The sequence below is a fragment of the Equus przewalskii genome, chromosome 15 (assembly GCF_037783145.1).
Source record: "Equus przewalskii isolate Varuska chromosome 15, EquPr2, whole genome shotgun sequence".
NCBI lineage: Eukaryota > Metazoa > Chordata > Mammalia > Perissodactyla > Equidae > Equus > Equus przewalskii.
This window is the reverse complement of record NC_091845.1, coordinates 13,097,565-13,110,651: the sequence shown is the minus strand read 5'-3', so window position 1 is coordinate 13,110,651 and position 13,087 is coordinate 13,097,565. Positions and strand designations below refer to the sequence as shown.

At 39.7% G+C, this 13,087-nt stretch overlaps 1 protein-coding gene across 5 annotated transcripts in view; it reads right to left on the bottom strand.

Annotated features, from left to right (window-relative positions):
* The window catches only part of SUMF1 (sulfatase modifying factor 1), an 87,586-nt gene that overhangs the window by 28,851 nt on the left and 45,648 nt on the right, over positions 1–13,087 (bottom strand). For all 5 annotated transcript variants that reach the window (XM_008519087.2, XM_070576715.1, XM_070576716.1 and 2 more), the window contains one exon: positions 11,573–11,686. In XM_008519087.2, the coding sequence (XP_008517309.2) occupies positions 11,573–11,686 (114 nt within the window). The remainder of the gene's footprint in view (positions 1–11,572; positions 11,687–13,087) is intronic.

Sequence of the window (13,087 nt, the reverse complement as noted above, 5' to 3'; positions counted from 1 at the left end):
ATTACATTATTTTACAGTTCATTAACAAGTCAAAATGTTAGGTACAAAAATCGACTTGCCAAATCAATAATTTTTAAGAACAGTTTAGTGGAAATAAGAGATGAGAAAGGTAAGAAGGACAAGAAACTGACGTAAAATCTCAAGATATAAAAAACCATAGGCATAATTCACTGCCTCTCCCGTGCTTTTGGAAGAAGCTACTGCATGACACAGCAATTCACGTCTTAAATTTATCTTTCATATTTATAACACTTCCTGAAATTCCTGACTTAACGTATGCAGTTTGTGATAAAATACTACAAGGAAGTTAAGTAGCCTTTCACATTTTGTATTTCAAATAACATCTGGAGTCCAGCACAGCGGACAAGTCTCGAGATCAGAAGAACTAGGATTCAGTCTTGACTCTGCAAATCAAACTCAAAATCTGGGGCAAAGTTAAGACCTCTCTCCACTCCAAGAATTACCATAAGAAATGAGACTAAGACCACATGCCTCCTTTTGCACAATCAGGAATATTTGGAGGATGTGAGAAATAAAGAGAGACAGACAGACAGAGAAAACACTTTGAGCTCTTCAGCGGGGGGAAAAGCCTCTATAAATGTAGAGTATAAGCACTTAGACTTGACTCCTCACAAAAGCACTAGGCAGTCTGGGTAAAGTCAGCTGTTACACAAGGATGCAAGGTCTGAGGCATCTCTCTTCTTTAGTAACCCAGAACACATTTTACACTAATAATATAGAAAACTAGAGTGGAGAAGGGCCTGGGGGACCGTCTTCAAGTTGACAGAAACCACACTTTTTCTTCCCAAACAATTTGTAATGATTCCACTTCTGATTTAGGAGTGCAGTGAGAAAACTTTACGAATACGGACTATTGTCAGTGAAAACCTGTAAATAGGAGAATTATTCTGTGCGTTGGAAGATACATGTATGTTAAGTTAGCCTTTGTTGACTGCCAAAGTTGATGAGATAGAGGCCTTAGCTGAAAATGTTAAGCATAGATTAGGGGCTGAGATATTAATTGTAATACCAAGAAAAAAGTCTGTCCAGGGAAACCTCGGAGTATGAAGAAGATGGGAAGGGAGGCCCCCAGAGGTGGAAGACAGGATGCCATGCCTGGTTGAGAGGGTTTGGCCCTGGAAGCACTGCCTAAGCTTATGGCTGTCAATTCATACCTCAAACCACACCAAGACAGGAGATAAAATCCTCAAGCAACTGACCCATAATGGTGGCCTACTTCCACCTAGAATTTGGCAAGTACCCCTCCTCTGCCCAGCAAAGCTGCTCAGACCTGGTCTGTCAGTTGTGGACCCAAATAAATAAGGGAGCCAAGTGACAGAGACTCCGCAAGCCCTCCCACTCTCCTTTCCCCAAGGCCCTTTCCAGGTAAACAGAGGTACAAGGGAAGGAATAAACAACCTTTGAAAGGAAACCAAAAACCCAGGCTTTGGTTCTGACTCCCTAAGCATCAGTGGGGCAAAAACCATGAAACCTTACCATGAAAGTAAGGAACCATAATTAGGGATTTTGAAATTCAAACTCCCTGTAAGCACACTATTGGATGTTTATGTCTGCCCCTAGCACAGAGCAAGCCCTCAGTAAATGCTTATTAAATAAATGAAAGAAAAATAACACAATCTGGTCTAACAAACAACACGAGGAAGTGCTGAAGGGGAGAGGATTTTCAAGAAGGAAACATTCTGACCGAGAGGTGCTTAGAAAAAGAGAGCTAGCTTTCGTTTACAGAGTGCTTACTATGGGGCAGGCACAGTGCGAAGTGCTCTAACCTCTTCTTAATCCTCAGAACAACCCAATGTCCTTAAATTTTATTGTTCCTCCCATATTATAGATGAGGAAACAGAATCAAAAGATGTCATCTCCTTCCTCCAAGGCCACCATGCCATCAAGTAGCAGAACTAAGATGTGGACCTAGGTCTGAATCATTTTAAAACTAGTCCTCTTAACCATGTTACTACCAGCTTCCTCATCCATCTTTGCCTACTTTCCAAGCCAGCACCAGACCCCAGGGCACTTGTCCAGATTTACTGTGCCCACGAATGGCCTGCTACATCCCTCGCAAAATTTACAGATGAAGCACTAAGCCGAACAAGGGAGAGATGACTCACCTACAGCCCTACGACATTTTAAAGCTAAATCTCAGATGGAAACCCAGGCTACCGGCCTCTGCTTTCGTCACGTAACAACGGTTCTGGTATTCAGTGCAGCAGGAAGAACTTGACTAAGGACAGCAAATAACCACATTAGCAGACTCTTCACTCCTTCCATTTAACGTTTCTGTTATAACCCCAACCCACCTTCTGCTACCACAATCTTAGAACACGTGGTTCTCCCTTCCCAGGAGTGCCATACACTGTGACAAAAGATAGCTCATAAAAGCCGTTTTACTGAGCATACCAAAGGAAGCAAGACAATTTACAAGTCACTCTCCAAAGCCCCTAGCCGCTGAGCTAACAGAAATTGTTTAGGCAGTTCTAACACTCCCATGAGGAGGGAAAGAATACACTGCAGCAAAACTGAAAGAAACAAGGGCACGAGTGCATGCACACATACAGACATGCACACACACTCTCCTCTCACTGCTTTTACTTTTACTTCGAGCATGGAAAAGCCACGACACTTCAGGACTGAAGGGCAAGTTGAGGGCAGCTGTGGCTTAGGATACCGATGGCTAGACATTTACTTCAAGAAACTGAAAGCAGGCATGGTACTGGTACAAAAACAGGCACACACATCAATGGAACAGAACTGAAAGCCCAGAAATAAAACCACACATCTTCGACAAAGGTGCCAAGCACACACAATGGAGAAAAGACAGTCTCTTCAATAAATGGTGTTGGGAAAACTGGACAGCCACATGCAAAAGAATGAAAGTAGACCATTATCTCATGCCATACACAAAAATAAACTCAAAATGGATCAAAGACTTGAAGATAAGTCCTGAAACTATAAAACTTCTGGAAGATAATATTGGTAGTACACTCTTTGACATCGAACTAAAAAGGATCTTTTCGAATACCATGTCGTCTCAGATAAGGGAAACAAAAGAAAAAATAAACAAGTGGGAGTTCATCAGACTAAAGAGCTTCTGCAAGGCAAAAGAAACTAGAATCAAAACAAAGAGACAACTCACCAATTGGGAGAAAATATTTGCAAATCATATATCTGCCAAGGGATTAATCTCCATAATACATGAGGAACTCATACAACTGAACAATAAAAAAACAAACTGATCAAATAATGGGCAGAGGATATGAACAGGTATTTTTCCAAAGAAGATATACAGATGGCCAATAAACACATGAAAAGATGTTCAACATCACTAATCATCAGGGAAATGCAAATCAAAACTACACTGAGATACCACTTTACACGTGTTAAAATGGCAATAATCAGTAAGACTAAAAATAAGAAATGTTGGAGAGGGTGTGGAGAGAAGGGAACCCTCATACACTGCTGGTGGGAATGCAAACTGGTGCAGCCACTATGGAAAACAGTATGGAGATTCCTCAAAAAACTAAAAATAGAAATATCATATGACCCAGCTATGCCACTACTGGGTATCTACCCAAACAATTTGGAATCAACAATCCAGAGTAACATAAGCGCCCCTATGTTCGTTGCAGCACTATTCACAATAGCTAAGACATGGAAACAATCCAAGTACCTGTCGACTGATGATTGCATAAAGAAGATGTGGTGTGTGTATATATATATATATATACATGTTCACACAATGGAATACTACTCAGCCATAAAAAAGACAAAATCATCCCATTTGCAATAACATGGAAGGACCTGGAGGGAATTATGCTAAGCGAAATAAGCCAGTCTGAGAAAGACAAACACCAGATAATTTCACTCATATGTGGAGTATAAACAAACACATGGACAAAGAAAACAGTTCAGTGGTTACCAGGGGAAGGGGAGTAGGGGGCAGGCACAGGGGGTGAAGGGGAACACTTACGTGGTGACAGTCAAGAAATAATGTACAACTGAAATCTCACATTGATGTAAACTATTATGAACCCAATTAAAAAAAGAAAAAGAAAAGAAACAAAGTAGCAGGGAGAGAAAGGACGAAAACCCTTTCTCCGCTTACCAAGAATTTCTCAAAAGGCTGTGCCCTGTCTTTTCTTATGTCTGGATGTCAAGGACCTAGCAGAGTGGCTTCTCCAACTGCTGCCATCCTTTCTAAGGGCGCCTCCTTGGAGAAGGCTTCCCAGCTCCAACCAGCAGAGAGCTGGCAGAGGCTCCCACCTCAACTGTATCAGCAACAATTCTCAGCACAGCGCCTTCTGACTTATCTATCACTACCCAGCTTCTCCCGGGAACTCCAGCTTCCTAACAGCCAGGCCTGTCTCATGCCTCTTACATTCGCAAGAACAGATAGAGTCTGATAACACAGGAAGTCCTCAGCAAACGTGGGCTGACCCTAGGGCTGCTGGGCTCTGCTATGAACCTTGTCCCATTCACATTGTATGAATGACAAAAACCCAGCCAAATCTGTCGATTATAATAAGCTGGAAGGGACAGCTACTACCATAAATCACAGCACTGATAGTGGCAATGATGTTTATAAGCTGTCTCTCAAGGTTGAAACCCATAAAAAATTTGAATTTGATGGTGAGAAGAGATAGGCTCTGCATTAAGTTTCAAAATGCAGCTACAAAACATAAAGAGAAAATTCCAGAGAGTTTTTTTAAACTACTTTTTAAAAAATAGCTGCATACAAAATAGCTGCATAGCAACAATATTTGGGGAGTCTTAGCCTAAAATCAATATATACAGAGGACAATAAGATAAAAGGGATAAAAATAATACACAAATAATAAATTAATTAATTAAAAGGGAACTTTTATTTGGCTACAAGCTGATTAGGGGCCAACAGTGAGAGGCTGCTCTTCCTGTTGCTGCTGCTGCTCCTCATAATAACAGTACTAGGACACGCAGGAGTAGTATAGTACTAATAATGATTAAAACAGAAGCTGTCATGTACTGTGTGCTTGCTATCTGCCAAATACTATGCTAAGTGACTACAAACACTCTCTCAGTTCCTCACAACTCTACGAGGCAGGAATCTTCATCTCCATTTAAGAAAGAAGCAAACTGAGTCCCAGAGTAGTTAAGTGACTTGCTCAGGGTCACACAACCGCTAAGCCACAGTTACAGCAACGAAATTCAAACCTAGCTCTATTGGATTACACTGGCTCAACTCTTAACTGCTAACACAATCTGAGACTTGATGAGAGAGAATGATGCAAAAGGACAGCCTTACTATTACTGGTACCTATCAGGGAACATCTAGAACATTGTGTATAATTCTGGGTGCCATTTAGAGAAAGGGACTTTTTTTTTCACTCCTGTTATTCAGAGGAATGTAACCCAGGCTGCCCCAGATTGGAAACCAAGTTATCCAGAATGCAGCTGAAGGGATGGAGATGCTTATCTAGAAAGAGAAAGGCAAAGGAACACATGCTGTGACTCTTTAGGTATCTGAAAAGCTTTCATGTACAAGACAGAAAGAAGACGTGTTCTGTGTTCTCACCAGCTCCAGAATGAGGACCAGTGGGTTGAAGCTCCAGGGAGGAATATTTTGGTTGGCCATAGGAACCTTCAAATGGTGAGAACATCTGATAACACAACATGTTGCTCTAGGTGTTAGAGAGTTCTTGCTCCCCAGCAAGTTTTTAGCTAGAGGATACAGGACCGCAGCTGTCAGGGATATCAATGAAGCGATTCCTGCGGGGATAGAGGCTGGAAGTTTCCATTTCCCACCTTTAAGATCCACTGATCCTCTAAACTAAGAGAGGAGGCCATGATACATTTGAGTGTCCTGCTCTATTTGCTCAAGAAGAGTCAATCGTGATAATGTGAAGCTTTGAAGGTAATTTTATTGTGAAGTAGAAATAGTGTTTTTACGATCTTTGAATAGCAGTTGGAATTAGCATTCACTCTTTTCAAGCAAGAAGCATGTATTCAGAAATATGTTTCCAGGATCTAAATATCTGAGCCATATACATTCACGCTTACTTCTATTTCTCAATTGTTTTTTGTTGTTGCTGTTTCTGGATGATTAATCTCGCTCCAGAACCACAAAGAAAAGTGGCAATGGATAAACATTAGCTCTTCCTCCAGGAAAATTTCCATCTTCCATTAGGGGGAAGAAGATAAAATTCTTTTCCTAAACATAGTCCCAGGAGGCTGACATTTTGATCACCCTGCCTTCCTCTTAGCACTTTACTAAGTACAATTTGCAACTATATTAACCCATTATCAAGTTTAAGTCAACTTCATTACCACTTTCATGCCTTTTTCATTTTGAATACTAGGTTACTTCTCCATCAAACTAATTTATTCACATTCATAAAATGTGCTCATTAAAAATACGTGAACGAAGGCCTTATAGCAGGTAATAATTATCAATCAACTCCTCCTCCTAGCACTAAGTACTCAATGAATGCTTGCTGAATTGATGAGGCTACCTATGGGGTAGTCAATGGGTGTAGCAGTCCCAACTAAGGACAATGTGATATTTGCTGGGTTTTGCCAGGCTCAGACAAGGGCAGTCTCATGCCTGCCATAAGGCAGAGGAGGACCAGGAGACAGGCTAAGCAGGAGTCTACCATTTTTGCTGCACACTGTTCTACATTATGTTGCACATACTACCATTTTGTAGCACATGCAGTGGTGGAAGGCCAGAGGAAGGGTTATTAGGAAGAGAAATGATCAAGTGTGGTGTGTAGAAGATGGACAAAAGTAACCCAAGTCCAATCATCCAAGGGCAAAGAAGTCCGAGCAGGACTGATAAGGTCAACACCTACCAGCATGCTGTACATGCTGACCTCAGGTCAGAGGGTTGACCAGTGTGCCATGTGCGATGGGCAAGGGCTCAGAGGAGTGCCCTTCAAAACAAGCAGAGCACAAACTCTGCAAACCATGGAGGACAGACAAGGAAGGTGTATAACCTCCCCGGTCAATTCTATACAATGTCAAAACAGCCTCGTGAAATAACACACTTCCCAAAATGTCTAGAGCTATACAATCTAATTACACAATCACATTCCACAATGACAAAAACAAAACAAACAGAATCTTTGGCTAAAAGAATTTGGCAAGCAGCAGGGATTCATTCAGAGGAGGAATACTTTTTGGAAACTTTATTCCCACTGGACCTTAAGGAGCCATGAAGCACAAGTGAGTTTTTCATTGTAAGGATGACTATGTGACATGCCACCAAAGGCTAAGTATAGGAAGAATACCAAGCCCTCATTATTTATAAATACCACTTCTCCTCTGCTTCCAAAGGCCAACATTCCTCATTAACTCTGCTCAGTAGAAGCATATATTATCCGAATTAGGTAGCCAAAATGTAATTCAAACAAAAATAGTAAACAACAACAAAAGCACTTTTGAGGAATAAAGTAATTTCACATACAACATTATCAAATTTAATTTCACAATAATTTTATGAGATAGGTATAATGATTCCCAATTTGTAGAGAAGGAAACTTAAGATATATTCTAAGTTTAGAGGGATTCCTTTAATATTAAGTAGCAGAGCTATAATCCAAGTTACTTTGACAAATTCCAAACTGGAGTTCTTTCCCTTAGAAAAAAAGCTGCCCAAATGAGACTGTGTCCCTCTAAGTTAGAGTGGGAAGGATATTATAGATCACTCCATCCTTTCATCTAACACACTATTCACTATGGATGGTACCTGGATAGTGAGAGCGAATGAGTATGCAGGTATGGGAAATTAGGAAGCTATATAAGTCCATACATTCTTTTACTGAAATCACTACATACTGCCACAGATTAATATGGGTCTTGGGGTTAAGTAACTGAAAAGGAAAAAAAGCACAAATCATCTTTTTTTTGGATTATTTGCTTAAAAAAAAATTTAGAAGAAGTAATGGCCACACTCCAGATGGTGTCTGTTGAAGGGGTGATACATCTTAAGCAGCTCTAGAAAACACACACACATGCACGTGAGCATGCATGCATGCATGCTCCCCACAACCTCCTACCAGCTAAGACCAAACCGACCCTCACTTCGTACAAATACCTCAGCCTCTCTCAGGATTGTGTGTACAAAGCACACAAGGTGTTTCTACCACTTGCTTTTGCCATAAATGACTGCTGAATAAAATAAACACTAATGATTAACTTTTGCTCCCTGGAAGTCACTGAGTAAGAAAAATATATTCTCTAAATAGCCTTTGCATACAGAGCACTAACCTTTTCCAAGCTTTGCAAAGAAGTTTTAAAATGATTTGTCATTTTAAGTTACTCTTGAAGCTAACATATATATATAACACTGAAGAGGTCAGTTCTTGGGTTGAAATGTTTACTAATCACATGGATATTTTGGTTCAAAACTTTCCCTGAAAATGTCTGCTTCTATCCAGCCTTTCCTTTTGAAACACCTGGAATATGAACAATGATCAAACTCCCTCAACTCTAGGTATCTAGAATTGGCTTTACAGGACCAACGATTATGTACCAGGTTCTTTGCTAGGCACAGGAGATAGAGATGTCATTAGGGAAGGAAGGCAAAGAAATTAAGACCTCAAAGAAGGAGGAGTTTTAACCAGAAGAGGTGAGAACTACCATAATTGCGATGAACTGCAGAGCTCAAATCCCAGAGAGAAGGTAAAGTCAGAGAAGTGAACCTGTTTTCCCTAGAAGCCTGTGAATTCAAATGGCAGTCGCTATAAGGCTGAGAAGCTGAACAGAACTTTCAACAGACTCATGGCCTAAGGCAATAAAAAATTGGAGTTCAGGGCCCTTCAAGGAAGAAGAGTCATGGTAAAACCCCCAGACTTTTGGTTGGCACGCTAAAGAACTACACCCAGACTGGTCTCCACAGTGACTGAAGTTCAGATTCAAATAATCTCAATTCCTGACTGAAATAAACTAATCTGAAATAAAAGTTTCCAGAAGCAAAGGTAAATCCTCTCTAGAGAACGTTCATACTATCCAGATCTCAAATATTCTCTACAGTTTTTCACATACAATGTCTAGTACTCAATCAAAAATAACCAGGCATGTGAGAAAACAAGAGGTAACCAAAAACTAAGAATGACAGACACAGAAGCAGATCAACAGGGCAGCTGGATATCAGAGTTATCAGATGCAGACTTTAAAACATGACGACTAAAAAATCACAGTGAGGGGCCGGCCCCGTGGCCAAGTGGTTAAGTTCGCGTGTTCCACTTCAGAGGCCCAGGGTTTCACCGGTTCGGATCCTGGGCACAACATGGCACTGCTCATCAAGCCATGCTGAGGCGGCATCCCACATGGCACAACTAGCAGGACCCACAGCTAAAGATATACAACTATGTACCGGGGGGCTTTGGGGAGAAAAAGGAAAAATAAAATCTTAAAAAAAAAAAAATCACAATGAGATAGTACTATACACTGACCAGAACAGCTTAAATTAAAAATATTGATAATTCCAATTGTTGACTAGGAGAATAGTTTTTGTCCCTTTTCTTTGGTTAAAAAAATACAGTAAATACAGTAAACTGTTAACATTTTTTAAATCTAAATGGTAGGTACATACATATCTGTTATACTATTTTCTGTACTTTTCTGAATTTTTGCAACATTTCATAATTAAAGGTTCAAAGAAGAAAAAAGAGTATGGCCAGAGAGAAACAAGCAAGGGCTAAATTATTTTAGCCTTTGAAGTCATGTTCAAGAGATTGTACCTTATTCTTTAGACAAGAAGGAGCCACTGATGGATTTTGAACAAAGGAGTGACAGTATTCGATCTGATCTCTAGAGAGATCATTCTAGCTGCATTAGAGCCAAGAGAGTGAAGGCAGGGGGCCCAACTGGGAGGCTGATGCAGTAACTCAGATGAGAGAGGAAGGAAATGAGGGAAAGTTGAAAGATTTGAAAGATGGAGTCTGAGTTTTCTAGGGCATTGGGGTTTAGTTCTCAAAACTGTTGAATTTCACCTGAGTCAAATCAGGAAGCAAATGAGGCCACTGTGACAAAGAGAAACCTAAAATGAGAACAATTTGTAGAGTAAGAACAACATCCAAGATACAGCCTGAGATGGGTGAAAACAAGAAAAATGTGAATTTTTCTGCAAATCCTTAGAAGAAACACAAGCCGTTATAAAACTGAACGCTAATAAGCACTCAGCTCGACAACAGATGGCCAGATAGATACATTCACAACTTGCCAGAATTCTGAAGCCTTGTGCACCCCCTTCCAAACATGCAGATGCTTTGATCTGAGGGGAAGAAAATTCTATTTCTGGTTCTGACAGCAAATACCAAGTCACATCTTGCCAGTAGAGAATGGTATCTCCCAACCACAAACCCACCAAGAATTTCACAACCTTAGTCTCATTTTGGAGAGATGGACTGTCTTTGACCACTACTTCCACCAGCCCTGCCAGAAAGTACAAGGAAAATGAAGGCGGAATGACAGTTTCTGAAGAACTCAGCTTTTTCATCTGCACCCAAAGAAGTAGATCTGTGTCTCTAGATTATTCATGAGCAGCCCACGTGTTATTCTGTAAAGAAAAATCATGCATATCAAACAAATTTATCCCTACATTCTGAAAAATGGCCTGAGGCACAGAGTCTGACAATTTCTTCAATTACTCTGAGCTGTTTAACTCTCCGAGAAGAGTTGAAGAATTAGTTTCCTTTATTATTACCCTTTGTGCTTTTTCAAAAGGTTAAGGTTTAATATTAAGCATATCAAGTTCCCAGTCTAGCTGGTTTTGATATAAATATACATTCTTGGATCTGACTTATGAATGTCTAGTTTGCTAGAGATAGGATTTTTATGTGGTATTTTTCCCCCAATCTGTTCACGCAACAAAAAATATTCAGAGACATTCTTTTTAAAGGAAGTATTTTCCACACAGTGTGTCAATTTTTGTATATTCTGTTGAGAGAGCTTGGCTTTAGAAACAAAGCAGTATACTAGCTGCATTCAACATTCTTCCCATACCAAAACAGGTACAACTTAGACAAACATGGTTGTCTTAGGTTCCTAAGGCATACGACGCATTGAACTGACATACTGCGGAGGTCAGGAAATAATCACTAAATGATTCAACTTCCTGACTCAACATTCACTCAGAAAGTACCCTTTCTCGTTTTCTCCAAATAACGCTCCTGAATCAAAATTTCAACCTATGAAAACTCAGGCAACCAGATGCATGATAAATATCATCTAGCCGATCTCACTAATTATTAATAAAACATTAATGAATTTTGCATAGTTATTTATATATCTCACTCTGATCAAATTTATGAGATGAAGATAATTTCTAAAGTTATAGACAGATTCCTCAAATAATTATCACCATCACAATCCAGCAGCACATAAAATGCTCATAGACACTTTTATACAATGCTTTAAGTTAAGATAAGAGACGTGTTTAATATCCCTTTGGGGAAATTCCAAGATTAATTTCAAGAGTATATAAATACTCCTCAGAAACACAAGAAATTCTTGCCACAGACTGCCCAGGGGATGGATGTAGCCTTTTCAGACTATGTACTCTGAGAATGATACTCACTGGGTTAAGCGTCTCTTCAACAGAATGGTGAACAGTCCACCAGTCTGAAGTCCACTCCCATGCATTCCCTACTATATTGTATAAGCCATAACCATTGGGAGGAAAGGCATCAACCTAGAAATAAAAAAAGGAAAAATGCTGTCAAACTACTCACCTTGTTTAGAAAACCTCTTAGGTACAGAATTGCACTAAGAGCTATAACTTCAAAGTATGAATATTTATTTTCATTCCAACAGTCTAAATATAATTTGGCCAATGTAAATACAAAGAAAGAGACATTTTTTGGCTTTGAGTTCTCAAAGGAAAAGACACTTTTTGGCTTTGAGCTCTCAAAGGAAGTTTAAAAACCTAAGGAGAGTTTATATTACATGTAGGAAAGCCAGTGAAATTATTCCTAATAGAGAGACTAATAGTGATCATAAATCAAATCTGTACCTGATGGGAAGGGTGGGGGTTGATGACACTTAGACCTTCAAAAGCATAACAGGAACATCCTATTAGACCCAATATGAGTCTTGTCATCAGAACTGAGCTACGCTGCCCACACACTGTCTTTTAGCCCTGAGAGACCCCAAGCCAATTCTTTCCTCTCCACCAGCCCCCTCCAACTCACCATCTTATCTTTAAGCCTCAGTCATCATCATCAAAACACTGAGGGGATTTGTTTTTATAAAGAAATGTGAATTCACTATCTAGCATATTTGTAAGGGAGGGTTTGCAGTCTCTGGAATCTGGAAGTATGAGGCAAAGTGTACACGTGCTTCAGCAAGCAATTATATCACATTCCAAAGGCAGGTCAGACAGTCTGCCACATCATATTGTCACAGACACAGAACCAAAGCGTAAAGCTTTTATAAGAAGGAGGATGGGGAGGGGAGCAAGAGAAAAAACTTTAAACAATAGTACATGCAGAACAGTTTTGTTATTTTAGTGACAAATTTTTTTCCAACCTTTTTTAATGGAAATGCTCAAACATAAAGAAAAATTTCATTTTTAAAATTAAAAAAATCAAGTTATCCTTGGGGTTTTCAAAAAATCTTTTTATAAATTCTTATTTTTTCCCATACTAATGAAGCAGGACTTAAGGAATGAATAAACTAAAATTCATCTCTATTTGCCTTGAAGAAGGTTTCAGGTCTTACACATGAATATGGAAACATCTGAGACCTGGGCACTTCAATTCAGAGCACTTCAGTCAAAGTTATGAAGCTACTCCAAAAAGAACTTACTCTGGATAAAGTAGAAAGCTGAAAAATTTTACCACTCTGCTTCCACACTCAGCATCCATTAAGAAAACGGCAGTACTTATTGACTGGTTCATTCAGTAATTCCACGCATGTCAACTAAAGGCAGGAAGGGGTTCAATGACAGAAGACATCGAAGAGCTTAATGAGGGAGAAAAGAAGAATATACCAAAAACAAAAAATCCAGTTCTTAAAGGCAGAGTGGGATGAGTAGGGAAGAGTGTGAAAGAAAATGCTGCAGAAATTCCCAAGAGGGAGAGATTTCTGGCTG